Source organism: Pogona vitticeps, chromosome 1 (genome assembly GCF_051106095.1).
Source record: "Pogona vitticeps strain Pit_001003342236 chromosome 1, PviZW2.1, whole genome shotgun sequence".
Classification (NCBI taxonomy): Eukaryota; Metazoa; Chordata; class Lepidosauria; order Squamata; family Agamidae; genus Pogona; species Pogona vitticeps.
In genome coordinates, this window is record NC_135783.1 from 177,199,419 (window position 1) to 177,227,127 (window position 27,709).

The 27,709-nt window shown below is 40.3% G+C and overlaps 1 protein-coding gene across 1 annotated transcript in view; it reads right to left on the reverse strand.

Annotated features, from left to right (window-relative positions):
* The window catches only part of CPS1 (carbamoyl-phosphate synthase 1), a 180,345-nt gene extending 162,541 nt beyond the window's left edge, over nucleotides 1-17,804 (reverse strand). The window contains exons 1-5 of the mRNA XM_078379197.1: nucleotides 17,719-17,804; nucleotides 10,086-10,230; nucleotides 9,713-9,802; nucleotides 8,640-8,696; nucleotides 6,890-6,982 (exon numbers count right to left, since the gene is read on the reverse strand). Coding sequence (XP_078235323.1) covers nucleotides 6,890-6,982; nucleotides 8,640-8,696; nucleotides 9,713-9,802; nucleotides 10,086-10,230; nucleotides 17,719-17,789 — 456 coding nt within the window. The 5' untranslated portion in view covers nucleotides 17,790-17,804. The remainder of the gene's footprint in view (nucleotides 1-6,889; nucleotides 6,983-8,639; nucleotides 8,697-9,712; nucleotides 9,803-10,085; nucleotides 10,231-17,718) is intronic.
* Between the last annotated feature and the right edge of the window lie 9,905 nt (nucleotides 17,805-27,709).

The following is a 27,709-nucleotide window of genomic DNA, read 5'->3' on the forward strand; positions in this document are numbered from 1 at the left end:
AGACAAAGCTAACAGTGGTACTGCTGCAGCAATATATTCTACAAAATGGGGTCTACTGCAACTTCATAAGAAAGAGAAAATCAATCCCTCCACCACTGATTTGAAACAACCAAAGCTCCTAAATGTTACTGCTTCTTGATTTACATGAAAACAGTTGCTTGCTAGGGCATAGATTACTATGTCCCATAATTACCATCATTGAAAGGCTTAGTTAATTGCCTACTTTATTTGTGATGTTACTTTATAAGACTATAAAATAAAGTTATAAAGATAATGAGATCACAGGAGTTCTGTTGATCTTTTTATACTTCACTTACATTATGCTATTTTCAGTCTCTTTACAGCAGTGCCTTCATGACCCCAGCAAAAGATCAACAGTACCCTAATCCCACTCCCTCCTGCGATTTACAAGTAGAGCTGAAATATTACTTTGGATCTCAAGCTTTCCTCAAAAAGGGCCTCTTTTTTTCTGTATAGACCAATAACTCTATTTTTAAAAAAATAAATCAAGCCTCCAGCAGAATATCAGTTTAAACAATAGCAGATGCATGCCGAAAGTACTACATAGTTCCTCATAGAGTGAGAATTACATATAAAAGTTGATCAGGTCCATGGGATGTGGCTGATTCACAGGAGATGCCAGCTTTGTGCCTGATTGGAAGTGGCTTAGTAAAGCACGTTAAAAGAGCATGTGTCATCACTCGAAATCAAGGCACAAGTAACCCTCAAGTGTTACAAGGGGGTGAAAGAGAAGAAAATCAATTAAGGAGAGACTGAGGTTCTTTCAGAAACACATTCAAGCTGTGAAGAAGTAAATAAACAAGCAGATCTAGAAAATTATTTAAGTTTAAAGATCAGAATATTTCAGACTTAGCTGCAGAACAAAAGAGGAATAGTAGTTTGAAACCATGTTTTGATTTGGTGACCGACATAAGAGATTCATTAACTCCAGAATGTCCAGAAAGATTTGTGAAAATTTGAGACAAGTTATATAGGGAAATGTTAAAACACCCTCATAAAGGACAAGATGGTGATACATAAGCAGCTGGTGATACCAAATAATTACAGGGAAAAGATTCTGCAGATGGCTCACAGTAGTGCATTTGGAGGACATCTGGAAATAGCTAGAACAATTCAGAAAGTAACCCAGAATTTTTATTGGCCGAAAGTGAGGTCAACAAATAAAAAACTATTTTGTAAGACATGTGACATATGCCAGAGACTGAGAGTTGGGAGAGACAAAACAAAAGCTAACCTTTGTCCTTTACCCATAATTAGCAAACCTTTAAAAAGAATAGGGGTTGATAATGTGGGTTCATTACCTCATGGTCCATTACCACTCCCAAACTGGAGTTAAGATTGCCGGAAGAAATATCAACAACCTTAGATATGCAGATGATACCACTCTGATGGCAGAAAGTGAGGAGGAATTAAAGAACCTCTTAATGCGGTGAAAGAGGAGAGTGCAGAAAATGGTCTGAAGCTCAGCATTAATAAAACTCCTAAGATGGTAACAGAAGCCAAGAAATTAAAAGACATCTGTTTCTTGGGAGGAAAGCGATGACAAACCTAGACAGCATCTTAAAAAGCAGAGACATCACCTTGCCAACAAAGGTCCGCATAGTCAAAGCTATGGTTTTTCCTGTAGTGATGTATGGAAGTGAGAGCTGGACCATAAAGAAGGCTGACCACCAAAGAACTGATGCCTTTGAATTGTGGTGCCAGAGGAGGCTCTTGAGAGTCCCCTGGACTGCAAAGAGAACAAACTTATCCATTTTGAAGGAAATCAACCCTGAATGCTCACTGGAAGGACAGATCCTGAAGCTGAGGCTCCAATACTTTGGCCACCTCATGAGAAGAGAAGACTCCCTGGAAAAGACCCTGATGCTGGCAAAGTGTGAAGGCAAGAGGAGAAAGGGGAATGACAGAGGACGAGATAGTTGGACAGTGTCATCGAAGCTACCAACATGAATTTGACCCAACTCCGGGAGGCAGTGGAAGACAGGAGGGCCTGCCGTGCTTTGGTCCATGGGGTCATGAAGAGTCGGACACGACTTAATGATTAAACAAAAACAACACCTCATATTACTAGAAGAGGAAATAGAGACTTCACAAATATTGAAACCAAAACAGTAGTGAATGCCTTGATAAATGTTATGTACAGGATGGGGTTTCCCACTAAAATGTTGACAGATTTGGGAGCAAGCTTTACATCTAAACTTATGCAGAGGTCTTGGCAAGCATGAGGAATTAAACATTTAACGCCATACCACCCTGAAACAAATGGTTTAGTGGAGAGATTTAATAGGACACTACTTAAAATGATCAAAATGTATATGGCAGAAAACTCATATGACTGGGATGAAAAATTACAGCCCTTATTATATGTTTATAGAGATGTGCCTCAAGAAACTTTAGGATATAGTCCTTTTGAACTGTTTTTTGGAAAGACGAGTCCGTGGACCCCTAGATTTATTAAGACAAAATTGGGAAAAATATGAAATTGACCCAGAGACTGTATTAACATACATGTATAACTTATTAAATACTTTGAAGTCAGCATTGAACAGTGCAGGGAAAAATTTACAGCAGGCACAGACTCAACAAAAGACATGGTATGATAAAAGAGCTAGAGAAAGAGAGTATAATCCAGGAGATGCGGTGTTAATACAGCATCCTGTAAGGGGGAATATGTTACAAATGGCCTGAATGGATCCAGTGAAGATCCTGTCAAAAATGAATAATGTGAATTACATTACTAAGAAGGGTGATGGAAGCACTAGAGTAGTGCACACAAACATGTTAAAGCCCTATTTTAAAAGAGAAAATTTGGTGCTGTATGCAGTAAAAGAGGATGGAGTTGGGAAACCAGATTTACCATGTTGGGAGGGAAATGAGGAACCTATATTTAATCCATACAAAGTGAATTTTGATAAGTCATTAACACAAGTACAGAAAGAGGAAGTAATTAAATTGTTACCTAAATATAAGGAAGTATTTTAAAACAAACCAGGGAGAGCTGAAGGTGTAGAACATAGAATAAACACAGTAGAAGCAAAACTGATTTTGGTTGCCCCATATAAAATTACAGGAAAATATGCTGACAAAATAACTAAAGAATTAGAGGATAAGTTAAGAGTAGTCATTATAATGAGATCAGAGAGTTCATGGGAAGCACCAGTAGTGCTAATAGACAAACCAGACAATAAGAGTAAGATTTTGTACAAATTATAGGAAGTTGAACCAGGTGATGTAAGTGGATGTGTATCTGATGATAAGAGCTGATGATTTGATGGAGAGAATAGGAAAAGCCAGTTTTATCATCAGTTTGGATTTAACAAGGGGTTACTGGAGGGTAAAAATGAATCCAGAAGATCAACCTGAGACAGCCTTTGTGACTCTGCAAGGTTTATTTGAATTCACAGTTGTAACTTTTGGACTGAAAAATACCCCAGCAACATTTCAAAGATTGGTAGATAAGATATTGAGAGTTACTGTGGCGTATATTGATGATATAGGAATTTTCAGTCAAACTTGGAATGATCACATGATGCATTTAGAAGAAGTATTACAAAGAATTAAGAAAGCAGGGTTAACAGTTAAAGCTACAAAATGCCATGTAGGTAAATATGAAGTGAAATATCTAGGTTATATAGCAAGGAATGGAAAAATAAAGCTTCTTGAGTCAAAAGTAGAATCCATTGTTAATTGGCCTCTGCCTACATCCAAGAAGAAAATACAATCATTTTTAGGGTTAGCAGGTTACTATAGGTGGGACATGGTGGCGCTGCGTGTTAAACCACAGAAGCCTCTGTGCTGCAAGAAGACCAGCAATCATAAGATCGAATCCACGCAACAGAGTGAGCTCCCATCACTTGTCCCAACTCCTGCCAACCTAGCAGTTCGGAAGCATGTAAAAATGAGAGTAGATAAATAGGTACCACCTCAGTGGGAAGGTACCGGTGTTCCATGTCTAGTCACGCTGGCCACATGACCACAAAAACTGTCTTCAGACAAACGCTGGCTCTATGGCTTGGAAATGGGGATGAGCACCGCCCCCTAGAGTCGGACACGACTGGACTAAATGTCAAGGGAAACCTTTACCTTTACCTAGTCTCCTATAGAAGAGTCACACCTAAGTTTAGTGAAGGAACAGTGCCAATATCTGAACTGACTAAAAAGTAAAACCCAGATAAAATAATTTGGACTCCAGTATGTCAAGAAGCCTTTGTAAAATTAAAGGAAGCATTAACATGTGAACCTGTATTAATTGCAACTGATTTTGAAGAACAAACTTCATAGTCACTACTGATTCATCCAGTACAGGAATAGGGTGGTTTTAAGCCAGAGTGAGAAAGATTGAATATTGCAACCAGTAACATATATAAGCAAGAAACTACAGCTTAGGGAAAAGCATTTAACAATTATAGAAAATGAGTGTTTAGCTATTGTTTGGACAATTAGTAAATTGAAACCATACCTATGGGGAAGAAAATTCACTTTGTTTACAGACCATTCAACATTGGTGAGGTTGTTATTGGTGCAAGATTTTAAATTTGAGATGCAAAGCATAAAAGGAAAGAATATCGTACCTGATGCTTTCTCCAGGAGACCAGAAGATGAAATAAAAAGGGGAAAGGTAATTTATGTAAATGTAATATTAACATAAAGTTATGTTATAGAATGTAAATGTAACTTAATAAAATACAGCAAAGAATTGTATTGTAAGGTAAATTAATGTTATGCAAAGTGATGCTGTATTATGAAATGTGTTGCTTGATAAATATTGTTGAAGAATATAAGTAATGTATAACCCTATATAATTGATATTGTGTATGTAATATAAAAAATAGTAAAGGTATTGCATATTATGATTCTACATCACAGGTATGGTTCTTTATGTATGGTAGTGAACTGAGTTAAGGGTGCATGACTCCCACGAAGAAATTAAGGGGAAAAGAAAACTGTGCTGATTTTATAGCAGTGGTGAAGTTTGCCCAGCAAACTTCACCACTGGTTCATGACTGGCTGATGTGTGACTGAGGTGAAAACCAATCAGCTGGCACCAGCAGAAGATATATTATTGAAAGTAAGAAGAGGAGAGAAAAGGAGAGTTATGTTGAGCAGTTGGCCGAAGCAGTTGGTTTGATGATTAGTTGCCTAAAGTGTAAGATCCAAGCTGCAAAGAAAATTGTAACCACACACGAGTACTGTAACTTTTGTTTAACCAATATGCTGTTAATAAAATGACAATTTGGTTCATTTAAAAACTCCACTCAGATTTCATTTTATTAGGCTGTAAGCAAGCCCAGAAAAAGAAAGGAGCAGGTTAAAGGTGATTAGCCAGATTGGGCTGGTCACAAAGAAAACTCCCAAGGAGATGGCTTTCACTGGTAGCACTGTATTCACTATCATGTCTTGTTTCGACTAGCGATGCTCAAATGATTTTAGTCAGCCAACATTTTAAAGCAAAATCATGTCCTATATCAATTCATTAATTAGAATGCAGTTGTGAAGAAACTGAAAAAAAATGGGGGAACTGGGATCCATCTTAGAAATCGGGGCCATCTCTGAGTGTGCCTGGGAAAATGGCTGTGCCTTCAACAATAAGTGAGTACAAAGGGGGGCAGGAGGTAACACCTGTAGTTTATCTCCTAAGAAAGCAATTTTCTAGGCCATTCCTAGCCAGTTCCCTCATACAGTGTTAATTGAGGGATAATATCAGCTGTGGGATGAGAGTGAGAAAGAAAGTGTTTTTGCTTTTCCAAACATTCAGGCAAGAATATAACCCGATTGATGGGTAATCTGGAAAGGTCTAGAAATGAGAGTCCAGTGTATATAAAGTATATAACCGGGAATCTAATGTATATAATATTTCTATCAATTAGAAAACGTTTGTATATAATCTCTCTGCCAACTCTATCTGGTAGCATTTTCACCTTTCAGGAAAAATACAGAAATCTGCAACAAAATTGTAGAATAAAGTGGGTCAAACAGAAGACAGGAAGGAGAGTTTTCATCGTTCTACTCATCCTAAGTAGTGAGCAACCCCTCTCTCACAGAGATATAAATCTGCCTCAACTCACATGCAGATCCAACAGCCTCACTCATCTGCAGACTTTCAAAAGACATCAAGCAATCCCCAGATAGAATGATGCATACCCGCGGTAAAATATAATCCTTCAGCCTTTCTCTTCCATGGCAAGTGACCATGAATACTCCGTAGGTCAAAGGACGCGTCCTCTCATTCTCCAGCCTGTCATTATTGGCACTTTGTGAGGGTTTATGAGACACAAGTAACCTTGCCTGGGACTACTCCAGCCCACTTAGATATCATAGGAGCATGCCAAGCATACCCAACCCACTCCTTCTCTGGACAGAAGCATAATAACCTCACACAAATTTGTCTAAAAGGCTTCAAACAAGATAACACAAGTTTTGAACAGGTGCACCCTCAAGTAGTGAAAGACATTTATTTTTCATAGCATGTGATTTTCCTCATCTGTGTATTTTGCATTTAGCTTTATTTTGTGATTGGTGACTGCAAGTTAAACACAGGCTTATTCTGCAGCTCTGATTGTCAAAGCCCTTGTAACTGAGGAAAACATACTGTGGGAGGTAAAATGAGCTGATTTCAGGAAATGCATATTCCCCTTGACATCTGATTTGATTCTAAGGTAACTACGAGATTTGTAATCTAATGTAATGCCATAGAATATTGGGCAGAAGCATTTTTCAACCCCATTAAACAGTGGTAGGTATACATGCCAGCCCCAAACAGCATGCACAGCTATTTGCATGCAGAAGTCATTTCACTGGCATGAAATATAGATAACCAAATTGTACAGAACAACCGAAGGTATCTGCTCTTAAAAAATGGACTCCTTACCTTGGTTGACACTTCTGCAATCAGATTTCTCTCATTTGGATCCACAAATTCCACAGGCTGACCCTCAAATTCAATTTTCCCAAGAACAGTGCCCTATCAAAATTTAAAAAGTAAAGTTTTTTAAAAAATGGAAACAGGTGATTGCAAATAAGAAAGAACAGTAGCATCAGAAACTGATAGACAAAATCACTAACAGGATGAAGTCTAGCATCTTTTATTTTATGCTTCCAATTTTAAATTGAATGTTATGCTGTCTAAAGTGTTTTTCAAAAGAAACCAAAGGCAACTGCAATTTCTCTGTCCTTAAAAAAAGTCATTTATTTTTAGATTGCAGAGCAAACACTCTCCATCCACATCACCACCAGAGGTCATTTCTCAGGCCACCCTTTCCACACTGCCTTGAGTCTAAGGAAGAAACACCTCTGGCCTTTGGTGTGAAACATGCAGCCTCCTCCAGCTGGAGAGGGAAGGCAGTGCATCCTCATGCACAAGATAATGAGATGGCCAGGTATGCTGCCAGCTCTTGCCCATCAGCTGCCACCACAGATGTTCACCTCTCCGTCCTCATCTTTGTCCTTGGGCAAAAGGATTGAGGGGAGGTGTTTATTTCTCTCTCTCTTCCTCTACTGATTCCCACTGCTCCTGTGCAAGAGGGCATGATAGAAATCTAGGCAGTAAGTTGTGCTTCCCAAGGGCTCCCTCCCTCACCATGGAAATGCATGGCCAAGAAAAATGTTAAGTGAAGATAGGAGAAAATTGACACAGCCAAGGTGACTATCTTACACCCATAAGAATCATAGTAAGCCACAGTCCCAGAAACCCCTGACACTGCTTTTCGTAGCCCAATAACTATTAGCGTTCACAGGAAAACATCCCCTGCACTTCTAATACACACACACACACACACACACCATGTTTTTTTTTTAAAGCAAGCTGGGGGTACATTCCAGCTCCATCTACTACTGACCTCCCCATACATATGGAGAAGATGTGGAAAGAGATAATCCTATTCGAATAAATACAATTAGAGCTCCAGACTACTGAAGCCCTGCCTTTGCCAGCGTTTACAATTGCATTTGGCTGTACTTGTTCTCAGTGGAACAGACAGGCTTCTGTTTCCCACCCAAAGTTGTGTGGAAGGAATAAAATATAAACTAGGTTTCAGTCTGATAAAAATTATAGAGAAAAAGAAAGCCTACTTTATGCAATCTTCAAGCAACATCTCTTAGTAAGTCTCAGCATAATGTCCACAGTACCATGCCTTGGATGTTAAACTATTGTTTAAATACTGAAGGACCATTTATTCTGTGCATAAAGAATACTGCTCTCCTAAGTGATCTGGAGCAGGAAGTTAAAGCTCATTGTACTACCATTCTGCTTCCTGCGGAAGACGTGTAGCTGAGTGACAAAGTACATGCACTGCATGAAGAAGATCCCAGATTGCCTGCCACGTCCAGACACAGCTAAGAAACCTTCGGAAACCCTGAAGAACCACCGTCAGTCATTTTAGAGCAGCCATTCTCGAGAGGGGTGATATCCCTGGGGGAGACCTGGCACATTTGAAGGGGGGCACAGATCCATCTGTTTGTGTTGGATCCTTATTTTAGTCAATGCAAACCTAGACAGAGGAATGGTCTGAATTGCTATAAGGTGTGCGCATAAGCAATCCAGGCTCAATTTAAAAATAAATAAACTGTGTTTGCCTTTCCCCCTGTACAAAACACTGTTTGTTTCTTAGTTTTCTGCCTACCTTGTCTCGAATAATTTTAGAGAGCATTCTGGTATCAATACCATAAAGAGCTGGGACCTATAAAGACAGAAACGCAAACAGAGTAAAAATTAGTAATGGAAATTTGGGAGTATTTCCATCAGAACATTGAAACCAACTCCCTGTGGAAGTCAAAGAAACAACAGCAGTGAAATTAACATTAATCTCAAAGACAGATAGGAGATCAAAAGGATATTGATAATATGCTCCAAAGCCCAATTGTTATGTCACTATCTTGAGCGTAACATGTGGTGGGACTCAGTGGTTTAGGTATCTTCTGTGGAGCCAGAGGCTGGGAGTTTGATTCCTCACTGTGCCTCCTTGATTGAGGCTGAAATTGATGACCCATAAGGTGCCTTCCAGCTCGGTAGTTCTAAAATTATTATTATTAATAATAATAATAGATGTTTTGCACCCTACATTTTTGGGTTGCAGTTGGTACTGCATACTGAATATTTTGCTAGTGTATTAACATATATTGGCCAGAATTCCACCACAAAGCTACATTCCAAAGTTAAATTGAATTAATAGCACATTATTCTCCCAGAGAATCCTGGAAACACATCCCTGTTGCAAGATACATCCAGCTATGTGTGACTTCTAAACTACAGTTGCCTAGCTTTTCTGGAAAGTGGGAACCAGTGTCCATTTCAAGAACACTCTTCAAAACAATGATTTGCAGGAAGAGGGTGGGACTATGGAAGGAAGCTTTGACAACTGAAATAATTTAAGATACAATTTGACATTCCAAATACAACAAAGAATGAACTCTAGCATGCAGGTAGCAGGCTGGGAAGACAGACAAAGATGAAAATACCAAAGAGTTACCACGGGGCTTTAAAAAAATCATGAAGCCAAAGACTTCCAAGACTGTTTTAGTTCTGCAGGAAGTCTACTATGGTTTGAAGAAGGGATTTCGGGGGGGGGGGGGAATCCAAACATGGCTGCTCATTTGTGTCACAATTGCTCTCCTTTTCTTCTTTTCAACAGTCAGTCTTTTAAAAACCTCTTTTCACAGGAAATGATCTCCCCTTGGCTATTTAATGATTCCTTACCTTTTCTTCTTTCAACCATTCCCCAAGGGTTTTGACAGCCCTCCAGTGACTGTATTCATTGCTGTAGTCCAACACAAGCAAGCCTGAAGCCTGTGAAGAGAAACAGCAAAGATGTCTGCACAGAATCATTTTAAAATAAAACCTGAAGCCAATCCTGTAATGAAGCAGGTAACAGTTGATGTTTAGCATAATACTCATCTTGAGTTTGAAACATTTTTTCTCTAGAACTTCTTGCAGAGAGTTCCAGCAATATTCTTTTAGTGTTTACACACAGAGAAGAAATATGAAGCATACCCATAGATTTGTCACTGGCAAACTCAGGAATCTTTATTTATAAATAAATTTAATCAGTGCTGAGCATATTTCCATTTACCTTGATGCCGTCAGACTCCAAAAACTTGCTGAGACCCATTTCATCCAAAGCAGTAGTATCTGGGACTCCACCATTGCCTATGATGGGATTAACCATTGTGAGAATCTGCCCATGATAGCTGGGGTCAGTCAAACTTTCTGTATACCTGGGTTGAACAGAATAGGAAAATCATGTGTGAGAGAGAAAAGGGGAATTGAGATTGAAATTCCCTGTCAGACCAGGAAACATAAAAGACAAAGTATGGAAAACTGTGCTTTCTCTGTTGTTTCTCTCCGTGCCCAGTTTATTGATATTGTTGCTATATTTTCAGTTTATGAATTTTTATTTTGTATTATTTATTTTTATGTCATGATTTTAATTTGTTTAGTCTATCTTGTGTAACGTATATGTGCTAGAAGCAAGAATGAGTGTTTAAATAGTGTCAATGAATGTAAAACCAGCAGCATGTCAGCTAGTGCATCCTTCTAACGAGTCCACAGGTGAAAAGGGCTGTGCATTTTCAGAACTCCTCCTCTCACACAAAAGATTACTGATGACCAAACTAGATAATATATTTCTCATATTTCTTGCAGAGACCCTCCCTAAAGTGAGGAAAGATGCATGTCTGTCATAGCATGTGATTTTCTTCACTTAAGAAATATTGTCATATTCAGATATTAGTCACTGGAAGGTAAAAAGGGGCTGTATTTTCACCTGTGGTTATTGAGCCATGTAACTCTGAGGAAACTGCATTCTCAGTGAAAAAAATGAACTAATTATGAGGGATATGCATTCTGCTTAATATTTATCTAGTCTGCCTCCATGCCTGACCTTCATTCCAACCTCTGGATGCATATTGCTCAAATCCCATCCCAGCTCATTCTGACCACTGCATTTATTTAACAATAATCGATTTACAGAGCTGGCTGGCTGGCTGGCTGGCTGGCTGGCTGGATGGATGGATGGATGGATGGATGGATATGCTTGAGATGGTGTATATCTTTAGAGTTGCTATTGATTGATAATTTTATGGACTGCGTATTTTGAGAACTCATATCCGTAAATTCTTATGAACAGCAGTCACAGCTATATTTGAAAATAATAGTAGAGACAAATACCTTTGGATCAGGTGTACCTGCTATAGGTGTGGCCCCTTATGAACCCACTGTAGTCCAGTGGGTGAGATATCCTATGGAAAATACCTGTTTTCTTGAGATGTAATTTAGAAAGAGATAAAGCTGGAGAGGGAAGGCATTTCTGTTCCTCTGGGTCATCCTTCAGATGAGTAGGTGTTCTGTGGGTGCCCCGGCTTCCCTCCCCTGCCTCCTCCAATGGGCACCCACTCAGAGGCAGTGTCCTGGGCTTCTCTGCCCTGCCTCCTTCTCTGAGTGGGTAGCCGCTGGAGGAAGCGGGGAAGCCGGGGTGCCTGCAGAACACTTGTTCATTCAAAAGGACAACCCATTACAAACCACCGGTTCAGTGGTTCATACCATCTCTAATTGGGTCCTTTTGACCTTGACCAAGGATGCATTAACAGGATGTCAATACATAGTGTGCAGGAAGGGCAAATCCCTGGAATGGCATTATACAAGTCTGCCTATCTTTGGACTTTATTTTAGGTCTTTAAATATTTTATCTCTGGAATGCTTTCTTTGTGCCTTGGATCCTTATGCAAAGGAAAACCATGGAAAACAGCAATATTTAATTCCTGATTCATTTTGAATTAAGACTTTATTTGGGTTAAGACTTTACTATGTCGTGCAAGACTTTATTTTATTGCAAGCAACTCCTGCTCTGGCACCTTCTTAGGCATATATTTTTCTAGCATCCAATTCTGGCTGTATCTCTATCTTTTTCTCTGTTGCTTTTGTTGCCTGATCTAAGATTTCAGATCTTTACAAAGCTAATTGTAATTGCAATAAATATTTTAAAAGACAGATAGATCCTTAGAACCAACTGAGAGAGTGATCAGATGATGAGAAAAGTACACATCTAATTGCACTGGGAAAGGTCACTTTTATATAGGATTGGAAGATTATATATATATTCTAACATTGACATTATCGAGGAACAGCAGTTTCACTTTTTAAAAAAAAATACTCATCTAACTTTAAAGTACCTAGATTGGAACATTTAGATTATTGACCATTAATAGAACGTGTTCCACTTTTCTACTATTGTCCCAGTCTTTGACTATTTTGCATACATAGTCAGTGTATAAACATTACAGGTCAAACTAGGATATCAGTAGCAGTACTTAGGAGACTGTGGCCTGGACAGCAGAGAAAAAAGAGTGAGCAGATGCTAAAATAGTAAGAATTGGTAGGAAGGTTTCAGCTCTAAGAGTGGAGCTTTTTCTTCTCACCTTAGGGAACACAGCATTGCCCCCATCACTGTCAAAAGCAGCGGGCCATTTTCTAGGCCCTCTGACAGTATGTATTGTAAAAGGGACCACAACTCAGATGTCAAGTCATGGAAATAATTAAGTTTGTGCAAAGCTTCCCTAAGCATGCCAGAAGAAGAAGAAGAAGAAGAAGAAGAAGAAGAAGAAGAAGAAGAAGAAGAAGAAGAAGAAGAAGAAGAAGAAGAAGAAGAAGAAGAAGAAGAAGAAGAAGAAGAAGAAGAAGAAGAAGAAGAAGAGGGTGGAAACACAGTACTGGGACCTTCGATCATTATCAAAGATCTGGACTCCAGGGTCCTGATTAGCTTTGCCACAGCATACTGGAGCAAACCCACTCACTAAGGACATCCACGATTAATGGACCCATGTGCCTTGGTTGAGGGCCTGACAGAAAAACAGCAGCACCAGCAGCAACCGGGAATTACACGGGCGGGGCCATATTCTTCCAAAGGTACTAAAAAATCCACTTCAGTTAGCAAAAGTGGTTTTGCATCCCTAAGGGCTGCAGCTTCTCAAACTGATGAGTTTCACTCCAACCATGCATATAGATCACACTGCGAGAGGATGAAGTATCCCCAATGTGTTGTTTGCCAAGCACACTGAGATTCTTCAGGATGATTTACACAAGCTCAGTCTAATTTATGTTTGTTGTTGTTATTTAAATTACATGTAATTGAATGGCCATACAGTTTTTCAAATATCAGCAACTTGCAAGAGGCGTTTTTATGGAATGGTGACATCACAGGAGAAAGATGGATGGTTGCACGAGGGAAAACTCTTTAAATAATCCGGAATGGTTGTGGGCTGATATCGACGACTGAGTGCAGTAGCCAATTGAGAGAAATTATGTGTCACTCGAAACAATTGCTATGAAATATTCCAGAGTATAATGTTTTACTTTTTGAATATGTAGATTTTGCCACCAAGCAAAATAAATTGGGACCTTAGTTTTAATGAATGGCTTTTCATAAGCCTGAAGCATACATAAATAGGCACAATCAAGCTACAATTATTATAAAGCAATCCTATTAAAAGTCAGCTGGGTTGTTCTGAAATAAATGAGATATGAATTGCAGTTATAGTCTTTCACTAAGTGTGAATGCATTTATAACTAAATATAACTAGTGCTATAGATAGTAATGTAAAGGCAGAAATACAGTTACATTTTCTACTTCTTGAGGGTTTTTTTAATGCAAATATCCTTCTAAAATGTGTCATTTGTTACAGAAATAGCACAACATATGTGACAATGCATGTTCAAATTAGTCAAGTTTCTGCAGTATGTGCAAAATGTGTTTATGAAAAACTACCAAGTGTGTGTGTGTGTGTGTGTGTGTGCATGCATGCGTGCGCACACACACACGTGCACATGCATGCATGCATATATGCGTGAAACTAAGCACAGACACACAAACAGCAAGCACAGAAAAACTGGCTGGTTGAAAAGATACAAGCAAACCGCACATTGCTTCTAAATTTAAAAAAATGATGGAAAGGTTCCCATGATCAAGCCTGGATCTGAAGATAGATCTTTTGAATGCCAGTCTCACACTCTGTCCACTGGTTTTCAGTGTGATTATTCACATTACTTGCCATGAGTTACTCCTGGGGGAAAAAAAGATGGTCAAAATCGCCAGACCATTTCTCACCCTTTCATACAGTAGGATGCCATTCCACAAAGGGTTTATGCCTCTACTGCCAGTAGCTTGTGACTAGGGGGGAAAGGTGCCTCCACAAGTTTGGGGTGATCTGTCGCCCTTTTCAGTCATGAGCAACCCACAATAGACTACCGTATATTGTTAACCAAGGTAGAATTATCAACTGCTAGAAAGCTCAGTGGTTTAGGTCTCTTGCTGCAGAGCAAGAGACTGGGAGTCCAGTTCCCCACTATGTCTCCTTGACAGAGACTGGATTCAGTGACTCAGTGATCCATAGGGTCCCTTCCAGCTCTGCAGTTTTTATTATTATTATTATTATTATTATTATTATTATTATTATTATTATTATTATTATTATTATTATTATTATTATTATTATTATTATTATTATCATCATCATCATCATCATCATCATCATCATCATCATCATCATCATCGTTGTCATTATTATTGTTGTTGTTGTTGTTATTATTATTATTATTAAAACAGTCAATCAAAATTATAAAAACATTGAGTGGTATACAGCAGATACAAGTTGTAACCAAAAACCTAAGTACGTATCTGTTAAATATTGGCACAGTATGTAGACTGTTTCTAATATTGCTGTTTTCGGAGCTCTGCTGGTGTAATTTATGAGATCTGCAACTGCTTATACTAATGTGTAAAAGTTTTTGATATTCTTCCTAAAGCCTCAATGACTGCGGGGACCACGGAAGTGTGTTTCTTCCAGAGGTGAGATGTTTTAATTCTCTGTATTTTGGTTTTTTTTTTCCCAATTCTTTATTTTCAACTCTGGCATCCCCGGGAATTGCAATATCAGTGATCCAGATTCAAAGACATTTGTTCATTTTGTTACGACTATGTCTGGTGTGTTATGTTCAAGGTGACTATCCATTTGGATCCAGAAATCTGTGCTGCTTATCTGGACTAGGTATACTCCAAATTTTCACAGCCTTTACTTGCCTCTTAATCATTTCAGTTGTTGTTAATATATATTCCATTTTTTTTTACAAATGTTTTAATCCATGAGGCATTTTTTTATGTTTGGTTGGGCTTTCCCATATTTCTTTCCAAAATTTTAGAGCATCATCTTTACATGGGCCTAATTTCTTTTGCTCTGCATTTTCTCCTAGTGATGTATAGAACAATTGTTGGTTATTTTGAAATTGTGTTTTTTTTTCTATATTATTTCAAGCATCTATCATATCTTTCCATTTTCTTTGCTGTAGTTGTTACCCACTGTTTTAATTCTTCCATAGTTTCAACAATTGTTTTCCTTTCTAGGTCATATATTTTGCATAGTCTAGCTTTTACTTTTTCATGTTTATGTTTGGAATCTTTTAAGTGTTTTAAGTTGTTAATGTCTTCATATAATTTGTTTATTTTTCTTTCCAGATGATTTTCCATTTTGGAGTGCCACATGTTTTCTGTAACCAAGTTCCATGGTTATTATGGTAGCTATACATGAGCTGGTTTGTTTCCTTTAGCGAGTTGGTTGGGATTGTTCTGATGACTATATTTTCATCACTCAGTAGATCTTTTACTGGTTTATTTTGTAACTAACACAATTTGGAGAGCTTTTGTCTTTCTGTCTTCTGGCTAATATGGGTTACTATTTTTTCCCTCAGTGATGTCTGCAATTCTGTCAACTCATAATTTCTAGTTTGTTCCATAAATTGTTCCCCTAGTGAAACACTTTCTTACGCTACCATGTCTACCTCTACCCTCCATTTGTCTTCCATACTATGGTCTTTGTTCTGTGTTGTTTTTTCTTTTGCCACCTTTTCTAGTTCTTGCAATTCCACATCTGAAAATACTTTACTCCAGATGATAAACCTTCTCTGGTCCATTAATGGCTGTTCAGTTATGTCTCTGTTTGGGTGCTTCCTTTTCCAAATTCCCACCGTTCTTTTTTTTTTTTAAACCATGGGCTGTTGGGTTTGCCTTGTAATAACATTTCATAATTTCTCGATTTTTGGTGAGAGTCCACGTTTTCCATTTATGTTGTTCCAGTAGCTTTGCAGCAGCCTGTCCTGGTTCTTCAACAGGATCTAATGAGCCCTGTAGCCCGTTTATCTCCAGAAGCCCAGGGGCTATAACATCTGATGTGGTCGTTGTTGACCCGGGCGATGACCGTTCTGGTATGGATTTCTGTTTATTTCCTCTCATCATAATTGGTCTGGCTTCTCAGCTGAGACCTGTCTAGCTTGGGAGATCCTTCAGCATAGCTCTTAACCTTACTGAAGCACATAAGACCCTCCGCCCCAATAAGGCCTGTGCCCATGGAGGGGATTATGATGATGATTAGGCATGGTGTCTGTCTGTGAGAATGATCATTTTGCTTTCCCTATTCCTTCCTCTGAGTTTCACCTTGGATTAGTCCTGATGTCAATACGTCATGTCACTTTCAGCCATGTTCTGTTTACTAGCATAGCTGACTAAGCTGAAAAGATGACATGTAGTGTTGTTTATGTTTTTTCAACAAGCCGCACAAAGACCCTGAACCACAACAAAAGCACACAAGGAAGTAAAGATCTGGTATGGTCTCTTATTTCTGGAGCCTGATCCTATGAGATACCCTGAGGATGCAATGATTCACAGGATACACTGCTGTGTGAAGAAGAGCAACTTGAAACTGAGACACATTTTTATGGCATCGAGTACAAATACATGTGAAGACAAGCGCCAAGAATGGTCTGCAAATAAATGAACATCGTTGCTGCCAATGAGCTGCTTTGTTGGAGGGGAATTAATCCATCAGGTGCTGCTTAGCTTTTGTGACGTGACAAGATTTATTGCCCATAATCTATCACAGAGAAGAAAACTCTGGTACTCTCCATCATTCTGATCTATATTAAACAGTTGTTTGTTGGCAGGTATATTAACACAGCTAGTAATTAGTGCTGCCAGAAAGCATAAATAATTGCCTTCAGACACAAAAACGTGCAGACAGATTTCCTGTACTGTAATATACTGTTACCTTGCCAATGAAACCCTTTTAAGGACCCATCTTGTGCTGTGCTAATTCACATAAATGAAAGGCATACAGGATGTGGCAGCTGTGCTGGGGCTATCCTCAATCTTGGCCTAAAATCTTGAACTTCATTGGGAAGGAGTCTTACGAAATTTCTGTTCCACAGGGATGAGTTTTCCTCCCATCTGCTGCATTATATACCCAGCATGTTTTAATACCCAGAAATGTCTACAGATAATTTTATCCCTACTACCATAATTTCATAATGTGAAAATTAACAAAGATTGTTGGCCAGAACTGAACACAGACATCTAAGAGTCTGGGTTTTTTTGGCCAAGTCTTTATTCCTTCCTGAGGAATAATTTTGGCTACCAACGCAGGACATCAAGAGCCTTGATCTTGCAAGATGTGGGAATAAATCACTGTAGAGAGAAACCGGGGGGAGGGGGGTGAAAGGCTTGTCAACAACTTCAGTTAGGTAAAAAGCAAAGCACAAAGAGGGCTGAAGGTTTAAAAATATATACATTTTCAAAATAGTTTGCCTATTAGACAGCTAGTGTGATCAACGTAGGCCGTATTTTACACTTCCTAGATTTAACAGGCAAATGATTTTCTCCTTACCCAGCAAGGCCAGTATTGAACACAACTTCTCCAGCTGTAGAGGAAGGATGGCCAAAGGAGTAGCCCTTCATCTTGGTTCCATCTTCCAAGACCAAGTTGGCAGTCTGTGCCTTAAGGGAAAGGAGGGAAAAGGAAGTCTAAGCATGAATACAATGAGTCTAACCATTTATATATTTATATATACACACATTGGGGGGGAAGGGGGAACTCTTGTTAAATTCCTAACTCTCATAAGTCTAGGTCAGCGATGGCGAACCTATGGCACGTGTGCCACAGTTGGTACTCAGAGCCCTCTCTGGGGGGCACACAAACCATAAGTTGGCATCGAGAAATACTTACCCATCCTCCAATCCTGGATTTTTGGGAGAACTATTGGGAAGGGAGGGAGAGCTAAGTTGGCAACGGCTGCCACAAACACACACACACACATACACCTGTCCGGACTCCAGACATGGAAAGACCTGGCTCCTTCCACCTGTGCCCTTAAGGATTGCAGCCGGAGGCAGAGCAGGGCAGGCGCTGGAGGTTGTGCGGCTGGAGGGGTGGGACTCTTTGGGATGGTCGTGGTTGGCTTTGTGTTGCAGTTTGAGCACTCAGGCTCAAAAAGGTTTGCCATTGGTGGTCTAGGTTGTCATGAAACAATTAGATACCTCAATAGGGAATGTGAAAGCGGCATGAGATTCCATCACCTCCAAGTGAGAGTAAAGGACTTTTTCCCTCCCTCTCAATGAAACTGTAACAGGGCTTGGAAATTATTCATTAGAATTAATGCTAAATTTATTACCTTTATTACCAATGTAAAAAAAGTGTCCTACAGTCTAATCATAATAAAATAACATTTCAAAAGTAGCATTAATAAGAACTTTGCTTATTAAAAATGTTAATTTGGGCCTCCTGCAGAGAGCATATGTCAGACTACACTCACCCTCCACTAAGGAAATACAACTTGGCCTCAAAAAAAAAAAAAAAAAAAAAAAGAGGTTCCTTACCTGTAAATCTGGTTCTTTGAGTGGTCATTTGCAAATGCACACTAATAGGTTAATTTGCGCCTGCGCAGAGGAGCCTCGGAACATTCCAGAGCTCAGGCACATGGTGTGAGGACCTACCACATGCTACCCTTCACCCTGCTCCCAGCACCAAGTTCCTCAATTCCGCGGAACAGCCCGCTGCTGCCCAGCATACAAAAGGCACGCGTGATGGACAGCGGGGAGGAAGGGCAGGAAGTGTGAATTCACAGATGACCACTCAAAGAACCAGAGTTACAGGTAAGTAACCTCTTTTTTTCTTTTTCATAGGCTCTGTGAATGCACACTAATGGGTGACTAGCAAGCTGACTTACCCAAAGGAGGGACATCATGGGAGCACATAGGCTAAAACAGCACGACCTACAGCGGCTTCTGTTTTGGCCTGGACATTCAGGAGATGATGGGTGTAGATGGTGTAGCCCACATAGGTAGATAGTGTAGCCCACATAGCTGCCTTTCATACGTCAGACAGGTCTGCCCCTCTAAGGAACACCATGGAGAAAGCCACAGCCCTGGTTGAGTGGGCCTTCACGATGTACAGCAGGGGCGTGTGGGCTAGCTCATACACCAGTTAGATAGTCAAAACGATCCACCAAGATATCATCTGGGATGTGACTGGAGTTCTAGGTTCCCAAACGTTTTTGCCCCGTAGACCAATTGCCGACTTATTTGTTTTCCATAGACCCCCTGCCCCCTGCAAAGCTTTGATATAAGTCTAAACTTGCACCCCTAATTTTTTTCTCTCTGACGTAGACCCCCTGCAAGTCGAAATCGACCCCCAGGGATCCATATAGACCACTTTGGGAACCCTTGGAAGCTGACAAACAGCATATTTGAAGTGCAGAAGGTTGCAGAGTGAGAGACGTAGTAGGATAGGGCCCACTTGATGTCCAAGGAATGCAGAAAACATTCAAGATGTGAAGTTGGTGCAGGGGAAAATGTAGGGAGAACAATAGACTGATTAAAATGGAAATAGGTGGCCACCTTAGGTAAGAAGGAAAGGTCCAGATAGAGTGTCACCTTATCCGGGTGAAGCTGAAGAAAGGGAGGGTCCATTCTAAGAGCAGCCAGCTCTCCTGCCTGATATGCAAAGGTAATGGCAAGAAGAAAGACCATCTTCAGGGTGAGCAGTCACTCAGACGTGGCAGCCAGAGGTTCAAACAGAGGCCTCATGAGGCGATTGAACATGAGTTGAAGAGACCACTGTGGAGTAGGGGGCTTGTAAGTTGGGCACAAGTTCAAGGCACGTAGGAACTCTTTGAGAGTGGGATGGTGGGACAAGGCTGCTCCTTCTGAAGAGGGTGGCTGATGTGCCACTATAGCTGCCATATAAACTCTGAGTGTGGAGTGAGAAAGGCCATGCCAGAGGAGATGAAGAAGGAACTGGAGGACTGTGTCAAGAGAGGTGGGCTGCACAGAAGTGGTGTGAGGATGCAAATGTACAAAAGGCTCTCCATTTGTAGGAGTACGTCTGTGCAGTGAACGCCTCCATGCATGGCTTAGGACATTGGCTACAGTGGGGGTAGCCTCCATGCTGTTAAGTGGAGGGAGCCACAGAACAATTTGCTACCCTTAAGATGAAAGAAGCCAAGGAATAGACCCAATGGCCGAGAATATCCACTTTTCTCCCCTCGTTGTTTGGTGTTGTCACTAAATGGTTGCTGGCCCTGTTCTGCATGGCATCAACGACCAAGGAATTGGGGAGAGGATGTTTGGAAAGAAAGTCCGTATTGTCCCCGTGAGTTTTGTAGAGGAAGGAGCGAAGGCATTGTAACCTTAGCTCACGTGCCGGCTTTGTGAAGTTTTTGCAAGGGGCACAAAGGGCTTGCTGATGCTCCTCCCCCAGACAAAACAGGCAATGGGAATCTTGTTTGGGCAGGTGGTACACTGTTTGAAAGGGCCCGAAGTGGCCATAAACAAAAAAATATAGAGGTTGGGAACAAAAATATAACACTGTTTTATGCTTTTTGTTTCACTCACAGATCCAAAGGAATCGTTGACAGTCCAAGTCGAGAGCCAGGAGGTCAAAGTAAGGTGTGTGTTTTTTTTGTAATGCAAATCAGGAGCTCCAAAACCAAGAAGCTGCTGCAGCGGTGGCAAAAATGGAACTGAGGCACTCTGTGCCAGGGGTGGGGTTAATTCGGAATGTTCCGAAGCTGCTCTGTGCAGGTGCAGATTAACCCATTAGTGTGCATTCACAGAGACCACGAAGAAGAAACATTTAGACTATAACATGCAGAAGCCTTAGTTAACACCACCAAGTGTTTGACTCCTAAAAGCATGAGAAATCGCCATGTAGTCCACGATCATGGTGCCTCAAGGTCAAGAGCCATTAATCTATAAAGAGTTAAGTGACCACTTCCAATGCCACTTCTTTAGCATAACATCATGACTGTACATACAGTTCTGGTTGGAGTGTGGATTTGTGCTTTCTCCTCCCAGGTGGCTACTGAGGTTGCAACCGCCATGTCCTATTGTACCCATAATCCGACCAACAGGACTGTTGCACAACTAAAAATCAATGACAGCCATGGATAATGGCAGAATCCTACTGGGTTTGGGCAGCTTAGAGGGAGTCCATGAGTCCCCATTATAACAGCTCCCCTGGGTGCCAATCCATTCTGGACACAGTTTAAAGCACTGGTTTTGACTTACAAAGCACTAAACAACTTGGGTCCAAGCTACCCGAAAGACTGCATTCCCTTTTTGTACCTGCCCACATTTTACAATTATCAGAGGACGGCTTTCTCTCCATTCTGCCACCTTCAGAGCTGTGTTGGATGAAGACAGGAGAGAGGGCCTTCTCTGTTGCTGCTCCCAAGCTGTGGAACTCCCTCCCACAGGAGGTTAGGTTGTTGTTCCACAGAGAGGCAAAGACCTCTTCAGTCAGATTTCTTCTCAGTAATTAGGTACCTAAGAGAGGGACGCTGTGGACTAAACCGCAGAAGCCTGTGCTGCAGGGTCAGAAGACCAAGCAGTCGTAAGATCGAATCCACATGACGGAGTGAGCACCCATCACTTGTCCCAGCTCCCGCCAACCTAGCGGTTCGAAAGCATGCAAATGCGAGTAGATAAATAGGGACCACCTTGGTGGGAAGGTAACAGCGTTCCGTGTCTAAATCACACTGGCCATGTGACCACAGAAGATTGTCTTCGGACAAAACGCTGGCTCTATGGCTTGGAAACGGGGATGAGCATCACCCCCTAGAATTGAACACGACTGGACAAAAATTGTCAAGGGGAACCTTTACCTTTACCTAAGAGAGGGACTGCTGCTCTTGTTGCTTTCCCCTTTTAGTTTATATATGGTTGGTTTTAATATTGTAAGCCCCCTTGATTCCTCTTGAAGGCACAGCAAGGTCTAAATATTTTTAAATAAATAATAATGATGAATAAATGAGTTATATAAGGCTTACACACAGTAAGTAGGTGCTTCCCACTTACTCCAGAAAGATTCCTTGCCCCCTCCTTCTCTCTTCTCTTGCAACAAAAAAATCATTTAATTGACCACTTTGGGTCACTTTCAGAACACAAGGCAGCTCACAGCATGATTTTAAAAAACAAACAAACAGGGATGGTTAGAAATGCTGAAACACTACTAAATAAATTATAGTACTAAAACAGCACAGAAGTAATGATCTAAAAACCATTCAAAAGCAACAACCAAAGCAATATATGATATACTAATAAGTAGAAAGCCTTCACCGTCCGCCAGTCATTGGCGACAGGCCTACCAGAAGAGAACTCGACAATTCCTGACAGGGTCCCTTCCACATCCCTTTCAGCAACTCATGAGACTGGAGATCGGCTGAAGTCTAAGTCTGTGGCAACACCTCTTGTTCCTGCTTCCATTCCTCCTGCTCAGGGTTCTAGTCAAGAAGCCTCTGCCAAGAGACTCCATTCCTTTCCTTCCCACCCACATTATTCCCAGCCAGACGCACAACCTCCTGGAGCATTGAAGATGTTGTGTCTTCATTGGTCTATAACATTTCCCAGGGCTGGGAATGTAACCTAGTTTACTAGGATGTTTCTCCATTACCAAAAGACTTCCCATTTTTGATACTCTAAATCCTCTATTGGGCGGATTGTTCCATCTTTACAATATCTGGCCATTGCCTATCTTGTTTGCTGTTGTTCTTTTTCTTTGAAAATCTTTAATGAATTTACGAGAGGAAGTCTTCTTTATATTTCAGGTTATAAAGCAAAGATGACTAAGGAGGAACCAGCCTCAATGTGCAATGAGCTTGCTTCGGCAGCGCGGGCCACCATTATCTCCATCCCGGGATATTTTGAGATGTTGCGGTCTCGCAAGAGCAACCTGGGAAGGGAGGGAGAAGGAGGGCGATATTTAAAATATGCCCCCCTCCCTTCAGCCTTTTCCTTTCTGGCAACTCACCCACCCACCCTATGTACTAGTGTGAATTTTACTAGTCACCTTTTGGGGCCGGATAGGAATTTTTGACCTGCATCCGGATTGCCTGTTGGATGCAGGGATTTTTAGCCTATCCCATAATGGTTACGGTGCGACGGCATTTTGAGAGGTGGCCATATTTGGTCACACAGGTGAGTAGTGTGGATAGAACAGGTTTTGCTGAGTCCCTTTACAAGCACAGGTAATGTATAGCTCATCTGATCTCCCAGCGCTGCATATCGTGTGATTACTGTGCTGGGGGGGGGGAGATCCACTGGGGCTGCTCCCAGACCAACAGTCAACAATGAGTAGAGGGCTGGGGTCCGGGGGTGGTCAAATTTGGGCCGGCCAGGTTCTTGCTGTCTTCACGACTAGGGTTGGGTATTGTATTATCAATCTTGTGTGCTAGTTTGGATAAGGGAGTGGATAATTTTGGAAAATTACGGGCTACTTAACTTGGAAGGACACGATTTGCAATTTGGCTGGCATGCCTTTTTATGGTATAAAAAGGATAAAGAACAAAAACACTTTAGCTCACATTTTATCTTTTATTGTAATTTAATTTAATTGTCGTAAGCCACCCAGAGACCTTTGGGTAGAGTGGGCGGCATATGTTAAATAAATAAATAAATAAATAAATAAATAAATAAATAAATAAATAAATAAATAAATAAATAAATAAATAAATAAATAAATAAATAAGCAAGCAAGCAAGCAAACAAACAAGCAAACAAACAAGCAAACAAACAAACAAACAAACAAACTTGGGGCTTGTTTGGTAAGGGGTCTCTTGAGACCCCTCTGCAGAACCTGATTCTGCACTATGGCAGCCCCCCCCCTTTTTATTGAGGGCAATAATGAATACTCAATAAAGTGTGGCCCATGTTTATTCCAAAATAATTGTCTCGCGTCTTTATTCTGGGGTGGGGGGGTAATGTATTTCAGAATTAAAATTGACTAAACAGAAAATCACCGAAAATGTTGTTCAAAACATTTTTTAAATGTGTATAGAACAGATACGTGTGTAAGCACCTGCTCTTCCATTGTTTAATGAATCTACCAGTTTCGTGATGTGCAAGCCATTATTTCTGTTCCTGCTGTAAGGATTCTTTGCAAGTAAGCCCTGCATTGAGCTATAGCAGTTTGTTCTTCATACATCAACTTTCCTGCCCCCTCCACTCCTTGACAAGGTGAGCATCTTTCTTATTCCAAACTGAACTTGTTCACAAAAATAGTTTAGCAACCAAATGGCGTTCCCCTTCCCCAGGACACTGTCAGACACAACTTCTCAAAAAAAAAAAAAAATGCCTAAAGGTAACTTATGTACAGTACCTTTCTACTTATCTATGAAGCTTCTTAAAACTGCTTTTTCTGCTGCCACAGCTTAATGATCACTAATTTCAACAGTGACAGTGGTGTCTTCAGGAAGAAAATCCCACTTGCTAAGCAGTGGATGCCAGGTTAGTTATGGGGTAGGACAAACCCTAATAATTAAAACTGCTCATTGCCAGAGTCAAACAAGTTTGGGCTAGGTTTACTCGGAATAAATAAAGATAAAGCCATTGCTGGGCTTGGCTTGGCACTCCCTAAGAAGGCAGCTTAAGTTGAGAAGGTCAGCTGATTGCCCACCAAAATGAGCATTTGAGACCACTGAAAATCAGCATAACCCTCCAAAATCATTGACACTAAAAAGAGGAATGAAAAGCACAGCAGACGGAGCAGTCAATATGGAATATGCTGGGTTTTTAAAAACAAAAGTACGGTTGTCACAGTGAACCAGCCTAGTCTATGAACAGACTCATAAAATGGCTTCTGTGACAAACTGCAGCACTAAAGGAGGTAAGAGGAAAGAGGAGACCTGGGCAGATGTGAGCATAAAAGAGTTATTACAACTGTGAAGAGAGGAGCTGCAAAGTGATCTGGCCAAAGCTTAGCCCCAATAGATAGCAAACTAAAAGAAATGAGCAGTATAGGAAGAAAAATTTACTCATCTGCAGGATATGACAACAAATACACAAGACAAGTTGAAGATTTGAAAAAATAGAGGTAGATGCCAACATTTATACTTCAATAGTTTTCCAGAGCAGGAAGGTAAAGTTGATATTGACTGGATTGATAATAACTTCCCAGACCTGATTCTGACCGAACAGTGTTGAATGAACTTACAGGCTGTTAGGTCCAAAACTGCAAAAACAGTAGTTTATATAGTACACAATATAATAATCAGATTTGCAGGCTACTGTGTTAAATCCTAAAGCAGCCAGGATACTCTGAAGCTCTGAGATGTAGAAAACCAAAAATACTTATCTTCCAGGATCCAGCAGCTGAAACGTTCAAGGGAAAAATGCTGAAGCTATCTACCAAATGCATCATAGCTGCCAGGTTACACTACCATTAGAAATGCCCCTTCCAGTTGACCATACATCATAACAGCAAGAGTTTCATAGCATCCAAAGTTCAACAGGTTCAGGAAATCTGGGAAACACAAGATACCGTCCTGCCAAGAGATGTGAAAAGGCAAACAGCAGAGGAAAAAAGAGGGAAAATGCCAAAAAATGTAGGAGAGTTACGGAAAACCGTAAAAGAGAAGAACAGAAAATTGAGTGTGATCATTCAATTGTGCAGAAAAGAAAAAGCGGGGGGGATGAAATATAAAAAGACGCAATTATACTTAACAACATGGAAAATAAATGGCAGGGAAACTTTTGAAAACACATCATTACAGAGATATGCTGGCTGCATGCATAGCTGACACTCCCTGGACCTCAGATTATAAGCACCCGGAGGACCAGTTTTGTGAGTGTAAATTAGAATGAAGACATCTATCTGTAAATGTAGAAGAATATATGGATTAGGTGGGTTCTCAGGCCACAGGGAGCAAGAAGATTCCTTGGCTATTCCTGTGCCTAGTGAAGAGGTGCCCACTATCAGGTGGCTGCTGGAGGCACTTGTCCTCATGTCACTTGCTCATGTTGGTTTCTGTGTTTATAATGTTGCAATGTATTGTTTATATGGGATATCGGAGACAGTAGTGTTCAGTTTGTTACAAAAACATGGGATAGTAGAGAACTAATAGAAAATACAAATCCCTGTATCAAAGCACAAATATTATAGGAAACATGGTCCACCAGGAATATTAACCTGAATGGCTGTTTGGTAAATGACATGCCTGCTGAATCCAGAAGAGGAAGAGGCCATTCTAAAAATGCCTTGTTGTTACTGATTTCTACTTCTCTGAAGGCTACCATAGACGGTTTGTCCCGTATGATAAAGTTGCAGTGGCTGGTTTACTAAAGTTTAGAGCCAAGTCCCTTCAATTTATTAACACTTATATTCCACCACTTTCCTTAAAAAAAATTGCAAAACAAGCTTGGGAAGACTGGGAACACTATATAATAGCTCTAGAATCCAAAGCTGCTAGAGATCATGTGACATTAATGAGGGATTTTAATGCAAGGATTGGCTTTGACTAGACATGGGGACGAATATAACAATGAATTGGGATATTCAACAAATATCCCTGGTTTGTCAAATATTCATTGCTTCGTATTCTTGGGATCCAGAGACCCCGACAAATAAAAAGCAACGAATATAACCCTTTTATATTCGTCCTGTTGTCTGTCCCAATCTGCTTATGCCCCCGCGGATCAGCTGTTCATCGTGGGCATACTATAAGCAAAGAGGGATTTTTCCTTTGGGTGGCTTGCATTTTGATCCCTTCCCTCCTCTTCCTATGCCAACGTGGTACAGGAAGGCTGTGGGGGCCAGGGCTTTTTTTTTTTAGATAGTCCCATGGGCTGTCTAAAAAAACATGACCCAACAAACTGACAAATTGATTCATGGTGCACCAGGCCACTGAGAGGCAATTCATGGTTTGTTGCAGCATTTTGCGCCATTTTGGTGCTTCGTCTCTAGCTCTAACAATAATGCACTTTTCACACCTAATTTATAGGAATTAGGTGATAGAGAGAACTGAATCTCCTACTGTAATAAAAGCTCAAAAATCTCCAAAGTCAATTATGGTGGCATATTCTGACACGGATGGCAGGCCACCTTGCTCTTTTTACCGTGAATGAAAATTATTATTTTGATAATTGTGCAGAATTTGCCTTGCTGTCTGGGCATGGAAGAACTGTTGTTGATTATATGTTATTGCCTTCTCTCTATCTAGACTAGTCAAGTAGTCTTCCCTTGGAAACAAAATTGAAAATGATCATTCACCACTCATTCTAACCCTGTCTGTTCTCACCTTAGTACATACAGCTTTTGAACATCAGTATACAGATTAAATTTTAATGCTCAGACATAAACATTTGCATTGGTCAAAAGAAGTAAACATTAAGATTATCAGCCAGTTAAAATCCTCTGGAGGTGAAGAATTGAGAAATTCTATTTTAGCAGCTACCAAAACTACCAATGTCTTATATAATTACTTCTAATTGGTTTCAGTCTTAATGTCTACCCTAAGCCCCCCAAAACCAGAAGAGCTTTAAGAACAAGGGTTACCAAGTGGTTTGATAAGGAATTTTAGGTATCAAAAAATAAAATAAAAATC